The sequence below is a fragment of the Carassius carassius genome, chromosome 39 (genome assembly GCF_963082965.1).
Source record: "Carassius carassius chromosome 39, fCarCar2.1, whole genome shotgun sequence".
NCBI classification, from domain to species: domain Eukaryota; kingdom Metazoa; phylum Chordata; class Actinopteri; order Cypriniformes; family Cyprinidae; genus Carassius; species Carassius carassius.
In genome coordinates this window covers 19,173,664-19,196,718 of record NC_081793.1, presented here as the reverse complement: position 1 = coordinate 19,196,718, position 23,055 = coordinate 19,173,664, and the positions used below count along the sequence as shown (strand labels likewise).

Below are 23,055 nucleotides of genomic sequence, written 5' to 3'. Positions count from 1 at the left end.
AGCATATACAGGCTAAACAAGAGCGGTGCAAGAATTGACCCTTGTGGGACTCCGCATGTCATGGACGTCCACTTAGACTTATGCTCTCCTAGACTCACATAATAACCTCTCCCTTCTAAGTATGACCTGAACCATTTGAGTACCATCCCAGAAAGCCCGACCCAGTTTTCCAGTCTCTCTAGTTATGATCGACAATGTCAAACGCAGCACTGAGATCTAGCAATACCAGCACCGATATTTTGCCAGAGTCACAATTTAAGCGAATATCATTTATTATCTTAATGAGTGCTGTCTCTGTGCTGTGATGCGGTCGAAAACCAGATTGAAAATTGTCCAGGTATCTATTTGAATTTAAGTATTTGTTCATCTGATTAAAAACTACCTTTTCTATAATTTTGCCTATAAAAGGAAGATTAGATATTGGTCTAAAATTGCTCAAAATGGTGTTCTCAATATTGCTCTTTTTCAGGAGGGGCTTAACAACTGCATTTTTTAAGGAGTTTGGAAATGTCCCAGAAAGAAGTGAGGCGTTCACCACCTCTAAAAGATCTGTTTCTAAGCAGTTAAATACTTTTTTGAAAAAAGATGTGGGAAGTGTGTCAAGATAGCAGGTTGACGATTTTAGGTGCTGCACTATGTCTTCCAGAATTTTGCTATCAATTGCTTCAAAAATCGACATAGTATCTTTTTTATATTGTGGCCTAATCTGTCTGACCTTTGCATTACTTGAGGATGTGCTAATCGCCTTCCTGATATTGATTGATAATGTCTGAGAGCATTTCACTGGGAATCTGACTTGGGGGGTTTGTCAGTCTCTCAACAGTGGCAAAAAGAGTACGAGTGTTATTTAAGTTACTGTTTATAAGGTTTGAGAAGAAATTCTGTCTAGCTGTGGCTAGTTTCACATTAAAAGCATGAAGGCTGTCTTTGTAGATGCTATAGTGAATTTCAAGTTTTGTCTTCCGCCACATCCGCTCTGCTTTTCTGCATTGTCTTTTCATAGTCTTAACTGCTGTTGATCTTCTCCAAACTGATTTCTGTCTGTTTGTTTTCTTTCTGATTATTATTGGAGCAATATCATCAATAACATTCTTAACTTTTGAGTTGAATGAATCAAGGAGAGTATCAACAGAGTCTGCAGAAATGCTTGGTGTTAAAGATATAGCCTCCATAAATAGTACACTTGTGTTCTCGTTAATGCATCTCCTTCTGACAGAGACCGATCTAGATTCAGTTGTAGCAGAAAACAAAATTTCAAAGAAAATACAGAAGTGATCAGATAGTGCAATGTCCTTAATAACAATGGATGAAATGTTTAGACCCCTACTGATGATTAAGTCTAGAGTGTGTCCACCTTTGTGTGTGGGTCCATGCACATGCTGAGTCAAGTCAAAAGTGTTTAGAACCGTTATCATTTCTTTTGTAGTTTTGTTAAATAAAAGAAAGCCATTATAAAATACATAAAAAAAAAAATTGGATACAACTGTGAGGCATAATTGTGCAGCAGCAAGCATCACATCAAAAAAGGCTGATCTAGGTAAATGTGTTCAAATATAAAGGGTCCAATTCCTATATTTTGCCTGGGGCCCCCAAATCACTGGTTAGGGCGATTTTAGCCTATATTCAATTAAATACTGTATTCCACATTTCTCCTTTAAGCCTAGTTTTAGGTTTTGATCAGTGTGTTAACCCTTTGTTAGAGCACTGTGAACCTACCTGTAAGAGAATAGTCTTCAACAATTACATAATGGGAACATCAGCACAATAACATGCACTGGCACCCGTCCAAGTCTCTTGATTTAATTTCAAACAGATTTATTCATTTGCTAAGAATTTTTATTTGGAAGGGAGTCACGCTGAACTGGTGTAACATCTCTGTTATATCAGCTTGGCAAATCATAAATTCAGGTATTCACTAATGCTTTTAGCAGTATTTTTATGAGTGAATTAGTGTAATCAGATTAGTTAGTAATTAGTTAGAAAAACAGACACATTGAATTGTTTGTGGAGTCAATTTAGCTTTGATAGATGAATAACATTTCATGAACACCTAGTTTAATGAATAAGCAGGATAAATGGTTTGTTTTGGATATAGTGCTCAATTACTGTAAATGTATACAATAATTCTTGCACTGTTTAACATTGTGGAAATGCAGGAGACACATCACATTGCATTAAAGTTCCACCTCATTCTTAATCCAGACCATAACATTTCCCTCTGGCACATAAAAACTAAAGCCACTGTTGACCAAATTTTTAACTATCAAAGGGGTTCATAAATATGAATGACACCGCATTAGCTAAATTGCCATAGATGTAATGTTACCATCTCAACACCAGGTCATTATCACTGTACTATTGAGATTTGGAGTCACGACTGGCTTTATGATCTCAACCTGTTCCCAATTATGTGTTTTTTGTATATGTCTGCTTCCTGCTGTATACAGTTTATGTTATTTCTCATCCTCTTCATTATATCCCCAGGCCATTTCTATGTCTTTCTCTCTCTCTCACACGCACATTCCCAATGGAGAACTTCAGACCTTTTCTTCTAATAAGGCTAATGTGTTTCGACACGATGTACAGGCTTCTACTCCAACCTCAAAAAGTGATTCCTCGCTAGGGTTTTTATCTAAAACCATGTGGGCCACATTGTTTCAGTGCAAGGAAGCAAATTTCTCATAAATCGGGGTAATCCACATGCAATGTGACTGGGCCTTTCTAAGTGCCAGTTCAGGAAAAAACAGGATTATGATCCACTCAAGAAGCCAGCAGTGCTATCGGCTAGTCATATCACACCTATAGGGTCTAAAGTGGATTTAGAAATAACTTTTTTACCAGACCCAATATCTTTTTTTTTTCTTTTCTTTTTTTTTTGATGAAGATGATGACTGACTAACAATTTCTTCTTCAGTAATGCACATGAAATGAAAAATTGTGAAAATCTATTTTTTTTAAATCTATTTTCTATCTCTATTTCTATCTATCTTTTTTTTCTAATAAAACCATTTCTAAGCTTACTTCATAAAAGTGATACAACAGAATAATCATCTGCTCAAATGAGCATGTAATTGTCCTTAAATTATGTGTCTTAAGTGATGTTGTAGTCATGTTTTTAATATAACACCAATAAAGTTTGAATCCTTCCTGACAGTCACTTTATCCGTGTTTGTTTGGATCAATTATGTCAGCAATATCATGGTATTACAGGATTATAAAAATTGCATGGTTTCATGCTACGCTACAAAATTATATATTTTGTGGGTAGAAAATAAATGTAAGGCATTATAATGCCTCAAGTCAAGTCTGTGGGCTGAAAACTATATTTTGTTGACATGTTGTAATTGGAATCCATCTGTATTGTAATTTTGCCAATAGCTTTAAAAATGTGACATGAAAATTTGTTTTGCTTACATTCATTTAGCATAAAAACACTGGTACTGGGTAACGGCTGTACATCAAGCATTAAAAAGCACTCAATCGTGCTATCAAGAAAAACAGCAACTGCCTATATTAGTTGTGAAGTTCATTAAAGGGATAGTTCACCCAAAAATCTAAATTATGTCATTAATAACTCACCCTCATGTCGTTCCAAACCCGTGATACTTCCTTTTATCTTTGAAAGTTTAAGATATTTTAGATTTAGTCCGAGAGCTCTCAGTCCCTCCATTGAAACTCGTTCACGAGTCAAGAACCGGTTGCATCGGTTTTCGGATCACCAGTAGTTCTTTCGGACAGTTCGATTCAATAAACCGGTTGAAGAAAACGGTTCACCGGTTCTTTTGCACTCGAAGTAATGGCGTCATTGGCGATGATTGTCCTTGATTCAAGCCTTCAGTTTACCTGGGCTCATAACACTAGCACAGAATCAGTTCGGTTCAGACGCTCTGTGTGTCAGTCTGCTTCACGCTGAATCACACATGCACAGTATCATCAGCTCCTCGGTTCTCGAATTGGATGCGTCTGACAGAAACGGTTCTTGACTCGAGAACGAGTCAGTCTCTTGTTCGTTATCTGGCTCGGCTCGGTGTTCATCTTCAGTTCTATTTTCACAGCAGTTCAGTCAGTGTACTGTTTGAGTAAATGAATTACTCCAGGATATTGGTTTGTTTTAACTTAGAGGGACTGTCAGCCACATTAAAAAAGTTAACAGCTTAAGTCATTTGTGGATTAATGCGTATTGGAGACGCGAACCGTTTAAAACGATTCAGTTCGATTTGGTGAACTGGTTCAAAAAGATCCACTTACATCGAATGATTCGTTAATTTAGATTTTTGGGTGAACTATCACATTTGGTCATATGCACCATATGACCCTGCAGCACGTTAGCTTATGAACAAGCTGAGTGAAGATTAAGCAGCACCAGAGAGGTGTAAGAGGCCATTCCATCCCTGAGGGCTCAGCGCTTTGACTCAAACCCATGAATCGCTCTGTGTCGCCCCCGCCACCCACCCCTGTTCTCCATTTTCAGTTTCACACAAACATACAAAATACACAGACAAGGTTTTTTTTTACTAAAAACCTAGTATGCCCACACAATATAGGGCCTTCACATCCTTTGATTTAAGAGTATGGTTTTGGGTAAGCACATCACAATGGGTATTTCCTGCATGACAAGATGCACTATGAATGTTTTCCTTACATATATTGCAGTGGTAGCACATCCCAGCAGTTTTTCCCTCCTGCCTGATTAGATTTGCTTAGACTCGAGTTGTAAAGATGACAGAATTAACTTATGGTATCTTAAGCAGGTAGGTCAGATTGATTTTCAAAACAGGTGAAACAGACACTGAGAAAAACTTCCATCTGTTAATACTGACTGTCAGAATCTGTTAATTTTCATTTAGGGCATCAAATTTTGCCACTGTCATTAATTCTAATCTGTGAATTATTTATCACAGTAATGTTAGAGTGTTAGATGTATGTTATGTGCCGGATATACCCTTGAGCACTTCCTTTTCAGCAGTGCATTTTCAAAAAACAAGGTAAAAAAAGAAGTATAAATGGTAACTGCAGCTGAACCTCACTGTGGGCATGGTGATGTATTGAGCAAGCCTTTCCTCTACAGGCAGTGAAACGCTTTGATTTCATGATTCAGTGACTCATGATGCATTCATTATACAGCAGGAGTCAGTGTGTGGTTATTGAAATTGAAAATGGTATGATTTTTGAGCATGTAACGGTCTATTGTGCAATAATAAACATCTGAGGGCAAATAGGATAAAGAGATCTGTCATTTTGAATTTCATTTCGAGACAGATAGTCGACGCAACTATGGCATGCTGCAGAATGAAGCTGAAACGACATCAGTGAGTGTGATGTAACAGTGCACTCTAGTGGACTCAAAAGAGGCAAAACCAAAAACCACATTCAAACAACCTTAAATTAATTTAATATATTATTAATATTAACATTAGTATTAATGCTAATATTAAATAATTATTGTTAATTAATGTTTAAATAATTATGATCAAAATTGTTTTAATACTGAATAAAAATGTTAGATTTAGCTGGGAGTTGCTGAGATGAGTCCAATGCAGAACAACTTGTTTATGATTTATCTGCACACGACCTTAATTAAAAAATCATTTTACTTGCGTCTATTACTATTATTGTTGTTGTTAGATCTAATAATCACATTATTAAATAATAACTATTATTATTATATTTAATAATAATATAATCATCATTGTAATTATTGTAATAGTAAATACAACTTTAGAATTCTTTTTTTTTTTTCAATCCCATAAAGCACTATATTTGGCACTAAAATTAAATGACAATTATAACTAACAAAAAATAAACATAATAAATGTTGCATTAAAACAATGACAAGTAAGAATAAAATTAAACTGAAAAATTCCCATGAAATGGGACGCTCGTTTTATTAGATTTTTCGCTTTATTTCGTTTTTCACTTTAATGCCTAATATGAAACTTTGTAGCTAAATTTGTTGTTTAGGACATCAGAAACATATTTACACAGATTTGATGCTGTTATGGTGAAATATATTTTAGCTGTAGGTGTCTTGTATGAGCTTATTTTTTGAGCTGATGACCTCAGTCTGTTGAAGTAAAGAAGAAAATCTTAACCTCTTTGGTCTCTGGAAGTCCAGTATGATTGGATTAAATTCTGGTTTACAACAGACCAAATTCTATATTAAATTCTGGTTGACAACCAGAATTACTGCAAAAACATGCAATGATAAAGGGGTGGGAGGTGGGGTATATATGCATCATTATAAAGCAAAAATGAATGGTAGAATTTGCAATTATGTAAGGACTGGACAGGCAGAGAGTAATGAAGAGACCTAATATGAAGTTATCTTTCCATCCCAGACTAATTTACTCAACAAACACACTTTGATGAATTAGCTTTGATCGCACTGGTGTTTGTTGTTCTCTCACCCTTTGGTCTGCCACTGACTTTCAAATACTACAAACAAGTTGCCAAATCACAGATTTCCTGGTCAGGAAAAATTCAGAAATGTCAACCTTGCCTTTAGATGTAGGCACCTTAAGACTATTTTCAAATGTTTATTTATTTATAAACCTTTTTTGAAGCCAAGACTATTCTTTGACCTCTTCAATGATGATGGTGTTGATATATGCATCATCAGCACCACAGACTAACATCGATACTTATTCACAGATCTCTTCATGCCAATGCTGATTCACGTCCCAGCCAACCTCATTACAATGTCTGCTTGTATCTCCACGGGATTCTAATCCCATTTCTTTCTACATTTTTAAAGTCCACAATTTGGAGCTAATTATCCCATAGAGGAATTGCCAGATTGTGGGTAGGAGGAGAAGTTGTTTTAAGTCCTGTGTAGGAAAGACCAACAGAGGATTGCAGAGAGAAAAGAAAAACACAAGCTATGTAAATTATATTCCTTTTGAAGCAGAGAATGGATTCATTACTGAGTAAATCATAAAAAAATAAAAAATAAATAACACTGCAGGTGTCAGGATGCATTAATTTCTTATCACATCATCATCCATTCAGGTCACATTTTAACACGTACTGTCATTATTTATTTTTTAATATTTTAATTTTTTAGTTATGATGAGGGGTAATTGAGTTGACAGCAAAAACAATGTCCTCTGTGACTTCCTCAGCAAAATTCAATGAGAAGCTTAGAGCTTACCTTAGAGAAGGCTATTAATATTACTTTTATTTTGTTGATTAATATGTACTTTTTTAACTGGGCATACTATTTTTTCTCTCTGGGTGGGCATTTTTGTTTAAAGATCACATTTTATTTTTTTATGGATTAGAATTGCCATATGTCTGTGCAGATCTGAAGTTTCATTTTATTCATATATGACATTTCTGCACAGATTAAAAAGTGTGTTTATATAATAGGACTGATGTGCTTTTCCTCATGTTGGGATCCCTAGGGTTGTTTCTGTGCATACAAGAGGTTATTATACCATAAAGAGAAAAATAAACAAATTCTTAGGTTTAAATATCTTATTTGTTCTGCTTTGAGAGCCATCAATTTTCTTATAAGGCAAACCGGTTTTGTTTAATTTGGTAAACCAACAGTTTGTAGGCAATATAGTCTGCAGTCTCATGTAAAACGCTATCTAGATTCTAGACTCTTAACAGACATTTTTTATTTTTGTGAGTCTCAAATCAATTTTAGAATTTCAGACATTTTTTAAAATAATGTTTTCCTTTTTTCAAATGACAAATAGCATAGCACAAAAAAATACACATATATGACATTCCAGTACCTTCTAACGTAAGAGGAAACTGCAGAAAGTAATTCATTTTTTCAAGTGAGCCCTAATGCTGTTTGTGTAAACATCTTGACCTCGTGAGCAAGCTAAGCCTGTTCTTATCACATTGCTGTGGAGATTTCCTATTAGCAGTGCCCACCAAAAAAGTTCAGCATGCCTGATGAATTCTAACTGCAGAGCACCTCATGCACTGCAGAATTCTATAATAAGAAATCTTGAAATTCATAGTCCGAAGCCTTCTCAGAAGAATACAAGCTCTGAAAATTACCATAAAAATGAGACAAAGACATGGACAAAATTCAAAATACCACAAAAAAAAAACAAAAAACAAAACTGAGACAAAAAAGTTAGATTATTTTAATAGTAAATTAGCCAGACATGTATTTCCATTCATACTGTATTTATGTGTTTTGCGTGATATTCTAACTTAGGGAACAGCATCACTATCAGTCAAATCTGACCTGGCAAAGATTTTGTTAAAAATAATTAAAGCTATCGAAGAATCTTTTTATGCTTGTAAAGCTGCAATGAAAAACCATCCAAAAAGGTTTTGTTTTTTTGCCAGCAAATTTATAAGTACAATATAGCTAAAGCTATAGAAAAGCAGTATGAAAACCTACAACTTTGCATTATGGGTAAGCTATTAATTTCACAGTGATAAGATCTGACCTAATGTTGCACAGCATTGTTAAAAAATAACAAATAAATAATTAAACTGAAAACTAGGTGGATATATATATATATATCTTCTGTCTTTTATATATCTTCTGTCTCTTTCCATCACTGGTTAACACTCATACACAAACTATCCCTTGAGGATAGTGACATGAATGTTTATGATGTTTATGTCACATAAAAAATGTATGCTATAGGGCATGATGTATTCACACAGCATGTGCTGTTTTAATGACTGTATCAAAGTCATATTTTAAACCCATCTACTTTAATCTTGAGGCCTTTGTAATTGTCATTGATCACAAAGAATTGTGTGACATACTAGGAATAATATTTAAAATTCATAAGGCCAATCGAATGCCTTGGAATGCCTGCTAATGTTTCAGGGGAAAGGTACTTTGTTCAGAAGGCATCTTTGTTCATGCCCATGCCACTTTCATCTGCCATATGATTTATTATCCATTGTTAACAAAATTTGAAAATGTTAAGGTTGAAATACATTTAATTAATACGTTTAGCTCAATTCAAATCTATTAATAAAACACCTTCCTTATTTTACCATACGCTCGGAATTTAGTGAAAATGTTTTCTTTGTTGCTAAATAGGTAACATAGGATTTAAAGGAATGGTTCACCCAAAATTAGCTGGAAATTTACTGGCCATCCAAGATGTAGATGAGTTTCTTGTATCATTGGAACAGATTTGGAGAAATTTAGCATCACATCACTTGCTCACCAATGTTTCCAATACAACAAATGGGTGCCATCAAAACAACTGATGTTCAAACAGATTGAAAAAAAAAAAAAAACATCACCATATTCAAAAAGTAATTTACATGTCTTAAGTCCATCTATTAACATCTTATGAAGCAAAAAGCTGCTTGTTTGTAATATACAAATTCATTATTAAGGTGTTTTTAAATTAAAAATGTTGCTTCTGAGCAATCTATCCATATGATTGCTTTCTCCAGTGAAGAAGTTGTCTTGTCTGAGTCTTAAGAGAACTATACACAGATAAAAGGACAGAGTAAAAACAATCTAAAACAGCTCTGAACAAATATGTTTGATATGGTTTTGATGTAGTAGGACAACAGGGGATGGATTTTTTCACTGATGGAAGTGTTATTATGGATTATTCTAAAATCAGTATAGACTGGACGTTTGACCAGATGTGACAGTTTAACATTTATTACAAACACACAGCTTTCATAATATGTTAATGATGGACTGGAGTTGTGTGGAAAACTTGTGGATTATTCTGATGTTTTATCAGTTGTTTGGACTCTCATTCTGACGGCACCCATTCATTGCAGAAGATTGTTGAGTGAGTGATGTAATGCTAAACATCTTGGATAGCCTGAGGGTGAGTACATTTTCTGCAAATTTTATTTGGGGGGGTGAACTGTTCCTTTAGGCCAAAACTGTTTACCTCCTCTGATATTTCACTTTATGAGTGAGATCAAGCATGGTGGTCCTCTGCTGATGAATCTGTGATCTGATACTGGGTTCATCTTGTTACATAGGGTGTTAAAAAACCATGGCCAAGAGAAATTGAATTCAGATGTTTTTTGCAGGCTGATGTTGAAATTGTGATTCTGAGCTTATGGAAACCTACAGTGCTTTTTTTCTATTTTATTTAGTTGACAAGGACATTGTACATTAATAAAACATTCCTTTAAATGTACCAGAATTAGCCAAAGGCTATTTTACAAGTCACCCTAAAAGAAAATGTAATAATAATAATAATAAACATACTAGAAAATTTAATAATGGCATAGTACAAATCATACAGTAGTCTATTAAAAACAACAGGATAAAAAAAAATGCAAATAAGATACAAACAAATTATAGGATAGCAAATATAAAATTCTAGTGTTGACAAATCTGATTACTAATTAACCAATTCTTCAATTGAACCCTAATGCATAAGTGTCTAGATCTCTCATAGTTGTCAGAATAGTATTCCATTCTCGTGCAGCTTTGACAGAAAAAGCAGACTGACTAAAATTACTTTAAGTGTTATGATACAGTCTCCTCTTAATGCACCTGTTGTAGAACGATAAATCAGTTGTTCTAATACTAACTAACTGACCAAGAGGGGGAGAAGATTTTATACATCAAGCATACATTTGCATACCTAATCATGTATTCCCAACTTAACAATTATGTTTTCAGTATTGGTCAATGATGATAATATGCGGATTTCTTATCAAAGACTTTAATTGTACGTTTGTATAAGGACTCTAATGGTTTTAGAGTCACTGAATTCGTCTGAGACCAGTTGGTTAAACAGTAAGTCATGGGAGAAATAACCATAGAATACATACAGTATACAGCTTAGCTGCCTCTAATGACATATAAACTCTACTTAAAATTAAAGAGATTAAACGTAACCTGCTTACAAACCTTTTTACATTGAACTTTAAATGTTTAAAAATCAATTAGTATTCCCAGATATGTATATTGAGGCACTGCCTGCAGCCTCACTCACCCCTTACACGGAAACATCCGTCTCTTTAACAATACTGTTAGATTTAGAGAAAAACATACATACTGTTTTTGACACATTTAGTTGCAAGCAATTCTCTTTTAGCAATGTCAACACATTAACCATAGAATTTGTGAGTTCATTTGTAGACCCCCTTAGATTTTTCACTCTTTGTTATATTGCAACCATTTGCTAAAATCATTTAAGTAAATTTTTTCCTCAATGTACACACAGCACCCCATATTGACAGAAAAACACAGAATTGTTGCAATTTTTGCACATTTATTAAAAAAGAAAAACTGAAATATCACATGGTCCTAAGTATTCAGACCCTTTGCTCAGTATTTATTAGAAGCACCCTTTTGATCTAATACAGCCATGATTGTTTTTGGGTAGGATGCAACAAGAATTTTCACACCTGGATGTAGGGATCCTCTGACATTCCTCCTTGCAGATCCTCTCCAGTTCTGTCAGGTTGGTAAAAGTTGGTGGACAGCCATTTTCAGGTATATCCAGAGACGCTCAATTGGGTTTAAGTCAGGGCTCTGGCTGGGCCATTCAAGAACAGTCACGGAGTTGTTGTGAAGCCATTCCTTCATTATTTTAGCTGTGTGCTTATAGGGTCATTGTCTTGTTGGAAGGTGAACCTTCGGCCCAGTCTGAGGTCCTGAGCACTCTGGATAAGGTTTTCATCCAGGATATCCCTGTACTTGGCCGCATTCATCCTTGCCTCGATTGCAACCAGTCGTCCTGTCCCAGCAGCTGAAAAACACCCCCACAGCATGATGCTGCCACCACCATGCTTCACTGCTGGGACTGTATTGGACAGGTGATGAGCAGTGCCTGGTTTTTTCTCGACACATACCGCTTAGAATTAAGGCCAAAAAGTTATATCTTGGTCTCATCAGACCAGAGAATCTTATTTCTCACCATCTTGGAGTCCTTCAGGTGTTTTTTAGACGTTTGGGACAACCAGAACCTTTCCTAGAGCTGGCCGTCCAGCCAAACTGAGCTATCGGGGAGAAAAGCCTTGGTGAGAGAGGTAAAGAAGAACCCAAAGATCACTGTGGCGGAGCTCCAGAGATGCAGTCAGGAGGTGGGAGAAAGTTGTAGAAAGTCAACCATCACTGCAGCCCTCCACCAGTTGGTGCTTTATGGCGGAGTACCCCGACGGAAGCCTCTCCTTAGTGCAAGACACATGAAATCCCCCATATAATTTGCTAAAAAACACCTGAAGGGTTCTCTGGTCTGATGAGACCAAGATAGAACTTTTTGGCCTTATTTCTAAGCGGTATGTGTGGAGAAAACCAGGCACAGCTCTAGGAAGGGTTCTGGTCGTCCCAAACGTCTTCCATTTAAGGATTATGGAGGCCACTGTGCTCTTAGGAACCTTAAGTGCAGCAGAAATTTTTGTAACCTTGGCCAGATCTGTGCCTTGCCACAATTCTGTCTCTGAGCTCTTCAGGCAGTTCCTTTGACCTCATAATTCTCATTTGCTCTGACATGCACTGCGAGCGGTAAGATCTTATATATACAGGTGTGTGGCTTTCCTAATCAAGTCCAATCAGTATAATCAAACAGCTGGACTCAAATGAAGGTGTAGAACCATCTCAAGGATGATCAGAGGAAATGGACAGCACCTGAGTTAAATATATGAGTGTCACAGCAAAGGGTCTGAATACTTAGGACCATGTAATATTTCAGTTTTTCTTTTTTAATAAATGTGCAAAAATGTCAACAGTTCTGTGTTTTTCTGTCAATATGGGGTGCTGTGTGTACATTAATAAGGAAAAAAAATTACTAAAATGATTTTAGCAAATGGCTGGAATATAAAAAAGAGTGAAAACTTTAAGGGGGTCTGAATACTTTCAGTATCTACTGTGTATATGTGTGTGTGTGTGTGTGTGTGTGTGTGTGTGTGTGTGTGTGTGTGTGTGTGTGTGTGTGTGTGTGTGTGTGTGTGTAAATTACTGTATAGTCCACATACATTTGTATATTAATGTCAGGACATGCAAGATAAAAATCATTTATATACAAATCATACAGTAGTATATATATATATATATATATATATATATATATATATATATATATATATCTATATATATATATATCATAAAGCAGTGGACCCAAGATAGTTCCTTGCAGAACACCAGTTAATGTACCTAAATGGTGATTTTGTACTGTAACACACTGAAATCTATCTGACAGATATGACTCTATCCAGTTACGTGTATGTAATGATAAATTAAAACAAGATAACTTAGACATAAGGATTCTATGATTAACGGTGTCAAAGGCTTTCTTTAAATCAAGGAACATGGCTCCAACTACACCACCTTTATCTAAGAAAGTTTTTATATTTTCTATAAAAAAAAAACTATTTGCGGTTTCTGTTGAGTATTTTGCCCTGCATTGGATGCAATGAAAATAAACTACTACTCAAGTAACTGCTAGTCTGTTCTGCAACTAATTTCTCCATAACCTTAGAAACAGTGGGTAAAATACTAATTAATCTATACTTATCAATAGAAAGGGGATCTCCACTTTTGAATACTGGAACAACAATTGCTGACTTCCAAACAATTGGGACTTTTCCCTTAGAAATAGAAAGGTTAATAACTTTAGTAATATGTTTAATTAGTCGAACTAGTCTCTTTGAGTATAATGACATCCATACCATATTTATCTTAAGCTCTAGATGATTTAAGAAATATAATTGTTCTCATAACATCAGAATTACTAACAGGCCTTATTCTAAAAACATGCTCCACTGTTGAGACTGGACAGACATTAGTATGCGCAGGTGGAAAACAATAAGTAATGGTATCTATGGAATCAACAAAACGTTTATTAAAAATCTCTACCACCTCAGCTGGATTGTTTAAAGATTTTCCCTTTACTTTAAGTTCTAGAATTTTTTCAACTCTCATCTCAAAGATTCTTTGTTATTTCAGGTTCTCTGTGTGATGCAGTAAACACACTGGATTTGCTTAAGTTCTACTTGTAGTTCTTTTTTTCATTTCTGATTCACAATGTGCCTCTTTCTTGAACATTAATACCTAGTGACCACTCTGGAAAGTTATTGCAAGTTGTTTTATTAGTGTTCTACAACATTCATATGTTTAAAAAAAAAAATTAAAAATCATATTCATTGAAATATGACACCAAATCTAAATGACTCCAAGACATTGATAAATAAATACATACGCAAACATTACATGGCATGCCACAGACAAACATCGATATCAATACTCAGTTTGGACAGAAATTGTTGGCAAACACCAAACATTATGGGCTAATAAGACATTAAGACAGTTCATTCAAAATCACAAGCACTCATATACCAAAATTTGATCACTCTTCCTTCAATAAACCTCTCAAAATAAAAGACTGAAAAATCAACAATAGACAATAAACTGAATTGTCAGAAGATCTTATTTCCATGAGATAAGGGACATTAATTGCATGGTTTATTTAATAAACTTTATTACTTTATTGCAAAGCAGATAACACTGCCAAAGCAGTCTGACCCATTAGTTCACTAAGCCTAAATGAATTGTTATGGTGTCATATACAGCAGCATGTTAGATTCTGAGATATGTAAACATGCACTAGAATGACTGTCTTAGGTCAGGTTTAGATTTTGAGACAAAGAGCAGCTCATTAAAGTTGATTTCAAAACAGCAGACCAATCAGAAGAAGCTATGGGTGGGGCAAGTGTCCCAAGCTGTAGGCTGGTGATTATTTACATTTTCAAAAGCAGCTAATTTTATTTCTGCTGTTTGACTATTTGTATTATTATTCTTTTTTTTCGGTGCTTGTCTCATAAAAGTGCCTGTGATTTGATTTAAGAAAAAAAAAAAACATCTGCACTGGAACTAATGTGTAATCAGCAATAGAGTAAGAAAAACAAATAACATTCGTTCAGAGGACAGTATGGAAATGTATTGCCTGCCTCCTTCATGTTTATGTAAGGTAATAATGCAATACTGACAAGTACACACATTGAGACCGCAAATCGCCACAACATAAAGAAATACGAACAACAAAGAATATATGAAAAAGCAAACAATAAATTCTAACATATGCATTCAAACAGTGGTAACGACTGCAGGATTTATGCTTTAGTTAGACAACAGGTTAGACTAAAGGTATACATTTATTTAGTCAGACTACCCTTTTTCTACAAAGAACACACTCGACTATCTGATAAAGAGAGCTGCTTTGGACCTTCATTCCCACTTTGCTCCGACTCTTCCTCTTCTTCCTCACTCTTCTCCATGTTACACATGGATATGGGCACGCGAGCAGCAATGGTGGACATCTCTTCAAGGTGACTCTCTGCTGTGGCAGTGATGGCTCCTTTGTTTGATGTCTGGTTCAGATTGGTGGAGTCCAAATTGGTGACATTTCCTTTAAACATCTGGATCAGACACTTCCTGAACTGAGAGAAAGAGTGTACGTTTTAGTGATCACAGATCATAGTCATTCCACACTGAATTTCCTAAAGTGCTATCAAAGAAATCCCCCACACACACACACAGACAAATAAAATCAAACGAAGTTTTAATTATAAGACTATGCTCAAAACACAAAAGAAAATCTTTGATTAATATTTCCAGTCTCTAAGACACCATGGAGAGATTTATTCTCAGTATTTAAAACTTTGCACAACCCCTGCATCGAAACGAAGAAAAGGTCATTAAGCAAGATGTACTCTATGTAAATACAAGGACATTTTGACCTTAATTAAAGATGATAAGGTCATGAGAAGTAAATATATTCATGTCCTCAAGGTTTTGGTTGGACCGGATGAAAATGAGGTACCCTGGGTAATACAAGTTACTCTCTCGGTCAAATTTGTCATGCAGAGAAACACTACAGTCGGTATACCTTTACAGAATAATACAAGCAGAATGTACAAAGCTGCACTTATCTGAAATGGAAAGTTACAGTAATTTTTAACTGCTTATATAACAACATAAGCTGCTGAAATGTTAGATTAAACACATAATAACTCTTTACAATAATGTTCATTTTGTTAATATTAGTTAATTAGATATTATGAACTAAAAATGAGCAATGCTTCTACAGCATGTATTAGTCTAAGTAAATGTTCTTTTACAACTAATACATTTTAATATTTAATTTAGAAAATCTAGACAAAATCTAGCAGTACATGTTCTATTTCAGATCTATCAAATCTATATTCAATCCATTTCATAAAAGACTGACAATAACCTTTGCATTCTTATTGAATACACCAAATAACAGCAAACTTCAATAAAACATGTCTATATGTGGCATGTTCATTTTTGTAGGATTCTCCATGTACTCAAGAGCTCTTGTGATATCCAAATACAATGCAGCATTACTGATGCTATATGGTTAAATAAACCATCCCTATTCTCACTCTCGAGTGTTTGTTCTCATATCTCTATAATGTAGTCTGTCTCTCTCTCTCATGTCAAAGAGATTTGAGACCCTGTAACCCTTGACCTGAATTTATTCTGGGAACATCTGGGCAGGAACTGGGTTAGTTTTGGAAGATGTTTTGGAAGATGTGCACAGCTCAAGGGGTCCAGCAGCCTCCGCTCCAAACCACCTGGGACCCACATCCTAGGGGTGGTCATCAGAGTCACATGACTACAAACGACACACTACAGGGACACTGAGGAGAAATTTCCCTCTACGAGCTTAATGTATGTAGCTTAATGTACGTCAAAGAAAAGAATGTAAAAAAAAGAATGAGATATCATGGATCAACTGTGCAGACTGTATTGCCCATAATGCATAACTACTCTGAGAATACAGAATAAACCACTGTTTGCCCAGGACGACAAAGCAATCACAGCAACTGAATTGTATGACCTAAGACCTCTTCTAAGGAAAGCTAAAGGCACCCAAACATTTCCTGAGGTGCATTTGTAACTCGAGATAGATAGATAGATAGATAGATAGATAGATAGATAGATAGATAGATAGATAGATAGATAGATAGATAGATAGATAGATAGATAGATAGATAGATAGATAGATAGATAGATAGATAGATAGATAGATAGATAGATAGAATTTTTGCATTCACCTACACATTACATAAAAAAAATTACTTATGTGTTCAGGTGAGTTTGTTGTTTCATTTTATGTTATATATGCCATTTACGAGATTCAGTCTTTGTTGCTTTTCTGTCTGTATTGATTGATGACATAAAAACACTACAAATCGATTCTTAATATATCAAATATAAAACCCTATCATCACATTTTTTTTTTCCTCAGCTCGGCACCCTAAACTTGTAAGTTGTTCTTTTTTTTTTTTTATATATATAAAATGTGTAAGTGATCCGAAAATGACAAGGAAGACAAATGGCAAATTGCAAAGATGTACCTGCTTATTCATGAAGACATAGATGATGGGATTGTATACAGCTGCAGTCTTTGAGAAGAAGGCCGGTATTGAGCCCAGGCGAGGATCAATATGAATTGTGGGACAGGCAATGACAGTAATTGAGAATGCTGCATATGGTGTCCATCCAACCATGAATGCCACTATCATTACAATGACCATCCTCGCCACCTCTCGGTCAGGCTTACGTGCACTACCCAACCTTCCATGAGTGTTCGATACCTGTTAAACATATTAGAGTTCTAAAATTAAACTAAATTAACATTCAATGTTATTGTACAATACACAACCAACAACCAAACCTTCTTAGCTGTTTTACCAGTTTTATTCAGTTTTTGTTCTTTATTCATTTATATCTAAATATCTGCTATAAAGCAAGTAATGAAAATAAAGATAAGAGTGTTTTACTAACCTTTCTAAGCTTCTGCATAAGTTTACCATAGGAGATAATGATCACACCGAGAGGAAGGATAAAACATGTAATGAAAAAGGTGATGATGTAGGTGTGGTCGTAGAAATCAGTCGAGTACCTTAAAGAAGGAAAACAGAGACTTCAGACCTCATCTTATCTTTCCTTTATGTCATCATCTTACAGGTACTTTTCGTGTGTTTGAGCCAATGGAAAAATAAATAATAAATTGGAAAAATAAAATTTACAAGTGAAAAGTACATGAACACTACCACAAAGTCATAATTATGATTGGGAAACTTTTCTTTAAATCCCAAGTTTCCAAGTTGGGGGCATGTCAGTGAGAAAACATGTCAGCTGCATGGGTTTGCAGCATCTGTATTGTTTTGTTTTTTTTCTTGTGTAATTTTGTTGAATCTGTATTGTTGAAATGAAATTTTTTTAAATTTACAAGAAAACTAGCAAAGTTGCATGTCTAGTTTACCACATAATATGATGGCACTGTACTATTATGATAGAATCTAAACGATTCTATTTACAGCATCTTTATAAATTAAATAAAAATGTACAAATTAAAAACACCTGATGCGCATTCCTTATTAAGAGTTCCTTTTTTGTAGAAAAGGTACATTGCCATCTTGCTCCAACTAAAGTGACTTGAACTCATTTGATTTTACAATTTTAACTTCCCAAATAATAAATTCATACTTCCCAGGAGCAGGAGGACTTGAACACACCATTTGAGCACAAACATTAGTGTGGATAATAATGCTTAGGCAATCAATTATGTACTAATCTTTAACAGTAAGAGCACATGCACATTTTACACTTGCATAATATGCTTTGGGTGCTTTGTGAAGTGCTTTGTTCGGTTCAAACTAACATTGCAACAGAACAATTGAGAAATAAGCACCTGTAAGCTCAAAGCAGTTTCAACATTTGGATAAATTAGACTAAATAGACAACAAAATTCACTGTTTTGCTGTCAGAGATCTCATCTGCAGAATCTACATTACTCTAGTGAGCATCTACATATGCCCCTCAACAGTAAAAAAAAAATTCCCCATCCTTGGTCTTCTCTGTGTCACTTTGCATTCCCTTATTTAAATGTTTTTGCACTGTTTGTGTTCCAAGGCATAAGCTAAGCCACAGCCACAAATGTTTTGTGCCAGTCTCTTGAAGGCAATTTTTCAACTGATGGCTGCATTGCATCAGCCTTGGGTTTATAAGTGGTTTCTTTTTTTTCTGTCATGGTATAGATCCAAGATGTAGATGAATTTGTTTATTCATCATTATAGATTTGGAGAAATTTGGCCTTACATCACTTGCTCACCAATGGATTCTCTGCAGTAAGTATCACTAATCAACACGACCTGATGTGTAAAGTCAAAAGTTCTGTGTAAGAAACAAATCCATCAATGCGTTTTAACTGTCAAATAAAGTCCATTCTCCATAATAATGCTTCTTCCAGTAAAAAGGTCTATACCATGTTGTCCGCTCACATCAAAATCCACCAGCATTTTTTTTTAGAATGGTTTAAGCTGTTTTCCCTTTTAAATGGTACTTTTGTAAATGGATCTGTGTATATTTCTCTCCTGATTCAGACAAGACCTTTTCACTGGAGATATATCACAATATAACACTCAAGAAGAAGACTTGACTTGAACTCCTTGTCTTTCTCCAAATGATGCCACTTTAAGGAACATGTGCAAGGCACATTAGTATTCATCAACAGCATCACATAACTGTGGATGTTGTACTGTTAATACATGTCCATGACAGAGAAAGACAGAGATTGAAAGACTGTGAGCGAGAGATGAACAATATTGGATACAGAGTGAGTACATGACGGTATATTTAGTGAAATAGTATTGTGAGCTCACCAGTTGGGTTCACAGGTGGTGCCAATTTTGCTGACCGTATAACTGTTCCAGCCAAGAACTGGTGGGATTGTCCAGATGAACGAGAAGGTCCAGACAAAAACAAGGCCCATCGCTGCGTGCTTGCCTCCCAGCCGGACATTTTTCAGAGGACGACAGATCACAAAATATCGCTCAAATGCCAAGATTGCCAAAGACCACAAAGCCACAATCCCTAGAAACCAAGAAGGTACACCTATCATTACTGCACTGTGTCAGTGATTTAATATGTACCTGTACTGAAATTAAACAAGAGATGAGAACAGAAGTTCTGCGTAACTTCGACAAATAAACTGAATTTATTAGATTCCAGCTTGCTTTTTAAAAAATCTGTTATTTTACATTAAAAGCAATGAGCATCATGGGAAACAAGAACTACTAATGGATGTGTTGGATCAGTAATGAAGATACAGAGAGTCTGGGGAGGAGATGAAGAGTCTTTTATTACTGTTGCTTACTAGTCCAGTGTAAGATGAGAAGTGGCCCATGAGAAGAGAAGAACTGCAGGGAGGGGGCAACTCCTCTAAATCAAATAAAACCCTGATTACCTGATTGCAGGTAACTAACTATGGGAGCCATTTAGCCACCACATAAGAATATATAAATATATATATAAAGATCATGCTTTGGTGAATCACAGTTATAAGATAAAATTTCAAAATGATGAGATAAAAAGTTGACTTTTCTCATAATGTCACATTTATGATTTACCAAAGTAAGTTTTTTTTTCTTCTTATGTAGAATAAAAGGGCTGATTAGTCAAACAAAAACAACATGCACAGAATCAGGGCTCTGCAACTTTTCTGTCTTGTTTTAAAATTTACTCAGTAAAACCAAATTTTCTTATATTACTGGTACTCCATATTTACAGATGGTGTAGTAATGGATGGATGGATGTAAAACGGATGAAAATGTATCACAATTTACTACAGTACCTATAGTTTAAGTATTTGCTGTAAAACCTCAGTAACCATAGATTTAATATTGTTTTACTATAGTAACATTATTTTAACCAAAAAAACAAACAAACAAAAAAACATGCCAATAGAAATTATAAATAATCTGCAGGAAGAAAGAAATCCAATAGTGAATCACATCTATAGAGTTAGTCACTGTAACACATTTTTAACATAGTCTACAAAATTTCCTCTATATTGAACGTTACTAATAAATATACTAGGATAATTCCTGCTAGGTAGTAAAAAAAGAAATAAAACTATTATTTAAAGAATAAAACTAGAAAAAGCACCAGCAACAAGTGGAATAAATGCAATAGAACTTAATGGTAAAAAATATGCAATTTGTTACCAGTAACAAAGGCTGTCACTGGGAATTTCTAATAGCAAATTTATAATTACTAACAAGTGAATGAAATAAATTGTATTAGTAACATAAAATATGTAGGCTACTACTTATTTTAAAGTAATACATGTTGCACGTCTTGGTATTGTTATATAATAACTCACCGAAAAAAGTGACAGCGAATCCTTCAAGCACACACGCCCAGACGCCCAGGAAGAAGTAGCCTCGTGCATTAGTTAGAAAACTTATAGTGCCTCCTGTCAGTGAAACTAGAAAATCAGCAACAGATAAATTAACAATGATGTAATTCAGCGGTTTCCTTAAATGTTTGAATCTAAACGTCACAAGCATAACGGTGAAGTTCTCTGCTAAAGACAGTGAAGTCACTATGAACATCAGACAGGCGAGGAAAGTGTAATTCCAGGGCGCAACAGACTTGAGGGGACCCGAGAACGGATCGTCCGGTGTGATGATGTCGGTGGACTCGGTGACAAAAGACCCAAACGATTCCATAACAGCGATTAGGGTTGGGCATTGGTAAAAAAAAAAAAAAGATCAGGAAAAATCATAAAATCATCACTAGGGTGCTTCTTGAAAGTCCAAGACACATGTTTTATACTTACAGACACAGAATTTGCGTAATGTAAAAAATATGTCAGTTTTAAACAAAAATTAAACACTCAATAAAAAAGTATGTTCTATACGTCTTCTTATTATTTATTTCTTTATTTATTTTCTAAATAAATACTAATAAATAAATAAATAAATATTCCAATCTTTTCTGGTAAAGCAATCCACTTGAGGAAGCAGAAGTCCAAAAGAGCGCCTTTGCGTCACAGGTCCGCTCCCTTTGCGTCCACAGTTGAGCATAAGTATGTTCATGCTGTTCTCCTTTATATCTACAGTCCGTCAGCATGGCCATCTCAATCCCTCGAGGTAATGAAATAAGTCTATTTCCAAGTTTACCGAGAGATTTCGGAGGGGCGTCACGCGCTTTACTCTCTTAAAGGTGCACGCAGTCGTTTTTTGCTAATGAAAAGTTTTACACATACAGTACCTTTGAAAAACTGTCATTAAAATAATACACACTCACATGAGATGAAGTCTCCAGGTATATCACTCTTCTAGAAAGAGATAAAATGGGGGGGGGATGCTATTTTATTTTAAATGGAGCGGTTGCCTCCTCATGGGTACCTCCATATTTATATCACGTGACCAGTTGTGTCATTACAACCAAAGTTGCATAAATGAAGTATGCAACTTATAGACATGTGCACTCAAAAACAAACCTCAAAAAAATGGCTCTTGAGATGTTTTAGAATGGTTTAAGCGGTTTTCCCTTTTAAATGGTACTTGCGTAAATGGATCTGTGTATATTTCTCTCCTGATTCAGACAAGACCTTTTCACTGGAGATATATTTTTCACTGCAATATTACTGATTGAAGACTCAGCTGGAAGCAAAGTGTCTTGAAATGTCTTGATAATGGATTTGTTTCTTACAAACATGTGGCTTTTCACCTCACAAGTCATTCATTGATGGACTGGACATGTGTTGATTACTTGTGGATTATTGTGATGTTTTTTAGCAGATGTTTGGACTCTCATTCTGAAAGCACCCATTCACCGCAGAGGATCCATTAGTGAGCAAGCAATGTAATGCTAAATTTCTCCAAATCTGTTTTGATTTAGAAATAAAGTGAATCTTTTTAATCTCCTAAATATTTTGACATGGGAGATTATTTGATGAAAGCATATCAGAATGATCTTCTCCTATAATTTCTGGAATGTCTCCTTTTCCTGCCTCAAACTGACAAGAGGGGAAATACAAGGAGTGATTTATCTGCTACAAGATTAAACCGCATGATTAGCTGTGCAGAATTAATTAAGAAATAATTAAGAAAAGTAGGAAAATGCAAGAAACTGAGATAATATCCAATACACGTGTCTTGTCTATAACATTCCTTACTGCCGTTCCTCTTCAGATACTTAAAAACAATACATTACCACGTCCCTTGTACATGTAATTTTTGCATCATATGAGGATTGATCATCAGTGCAGCATACAAAATTGATTTAGTTCAAGGTCTTAAAATTAAATTGCA

At 35.1% G+C, this 23,055-nt stretch overlaps 1 protein-coding gene across 2 annotated transcripts; it reads right to left on the bottom strand.

Annotated features, from left to right (window-relative positions):
• Positions 1-14,847: 14,847 nt before the first annotated feature.
• LOC132121564 (vertebrate ancient opsin-like) lies at positions 14,848-21,594 on the bottom strand. Of its 2 annotated transcripts, none has more exons than XM_059531085.1 (5): positions 21,117-21,592; positions 19,615-19,825; positions 17,735-17,852; positions 17,305-17,544; positions 14,848-15,357 (listed from the first exon to the last, which is right to left on the bottom strand). In XM_059531085.1, the coding sequence occupies exons 1-5, from the start codon at positions 21,463-21,465 to the stop codon at positions 15,097-15,099; spliced, it is 1,179 nt and encodes a 392-aa protein (XP_059387068.1). In that variant the 5' UTR covers positions 21,466-21,592; the 3' UTR covers positions 14,848-15,096. The 2 variants fall into 2 exon arrangements, with proteins under 2 accessions (XP_059387068.1, XP_059387069.1); XM_059531086.1 differs by lacking the exon at positions 14,848-15,357 and adding an exon at positions 16,249-16,532 and having other exon boundaries at positions 21,117-21,594.
• Between the last annotated feature and the right edge of the window lie 1,461 nt (positions 21,595-23,055).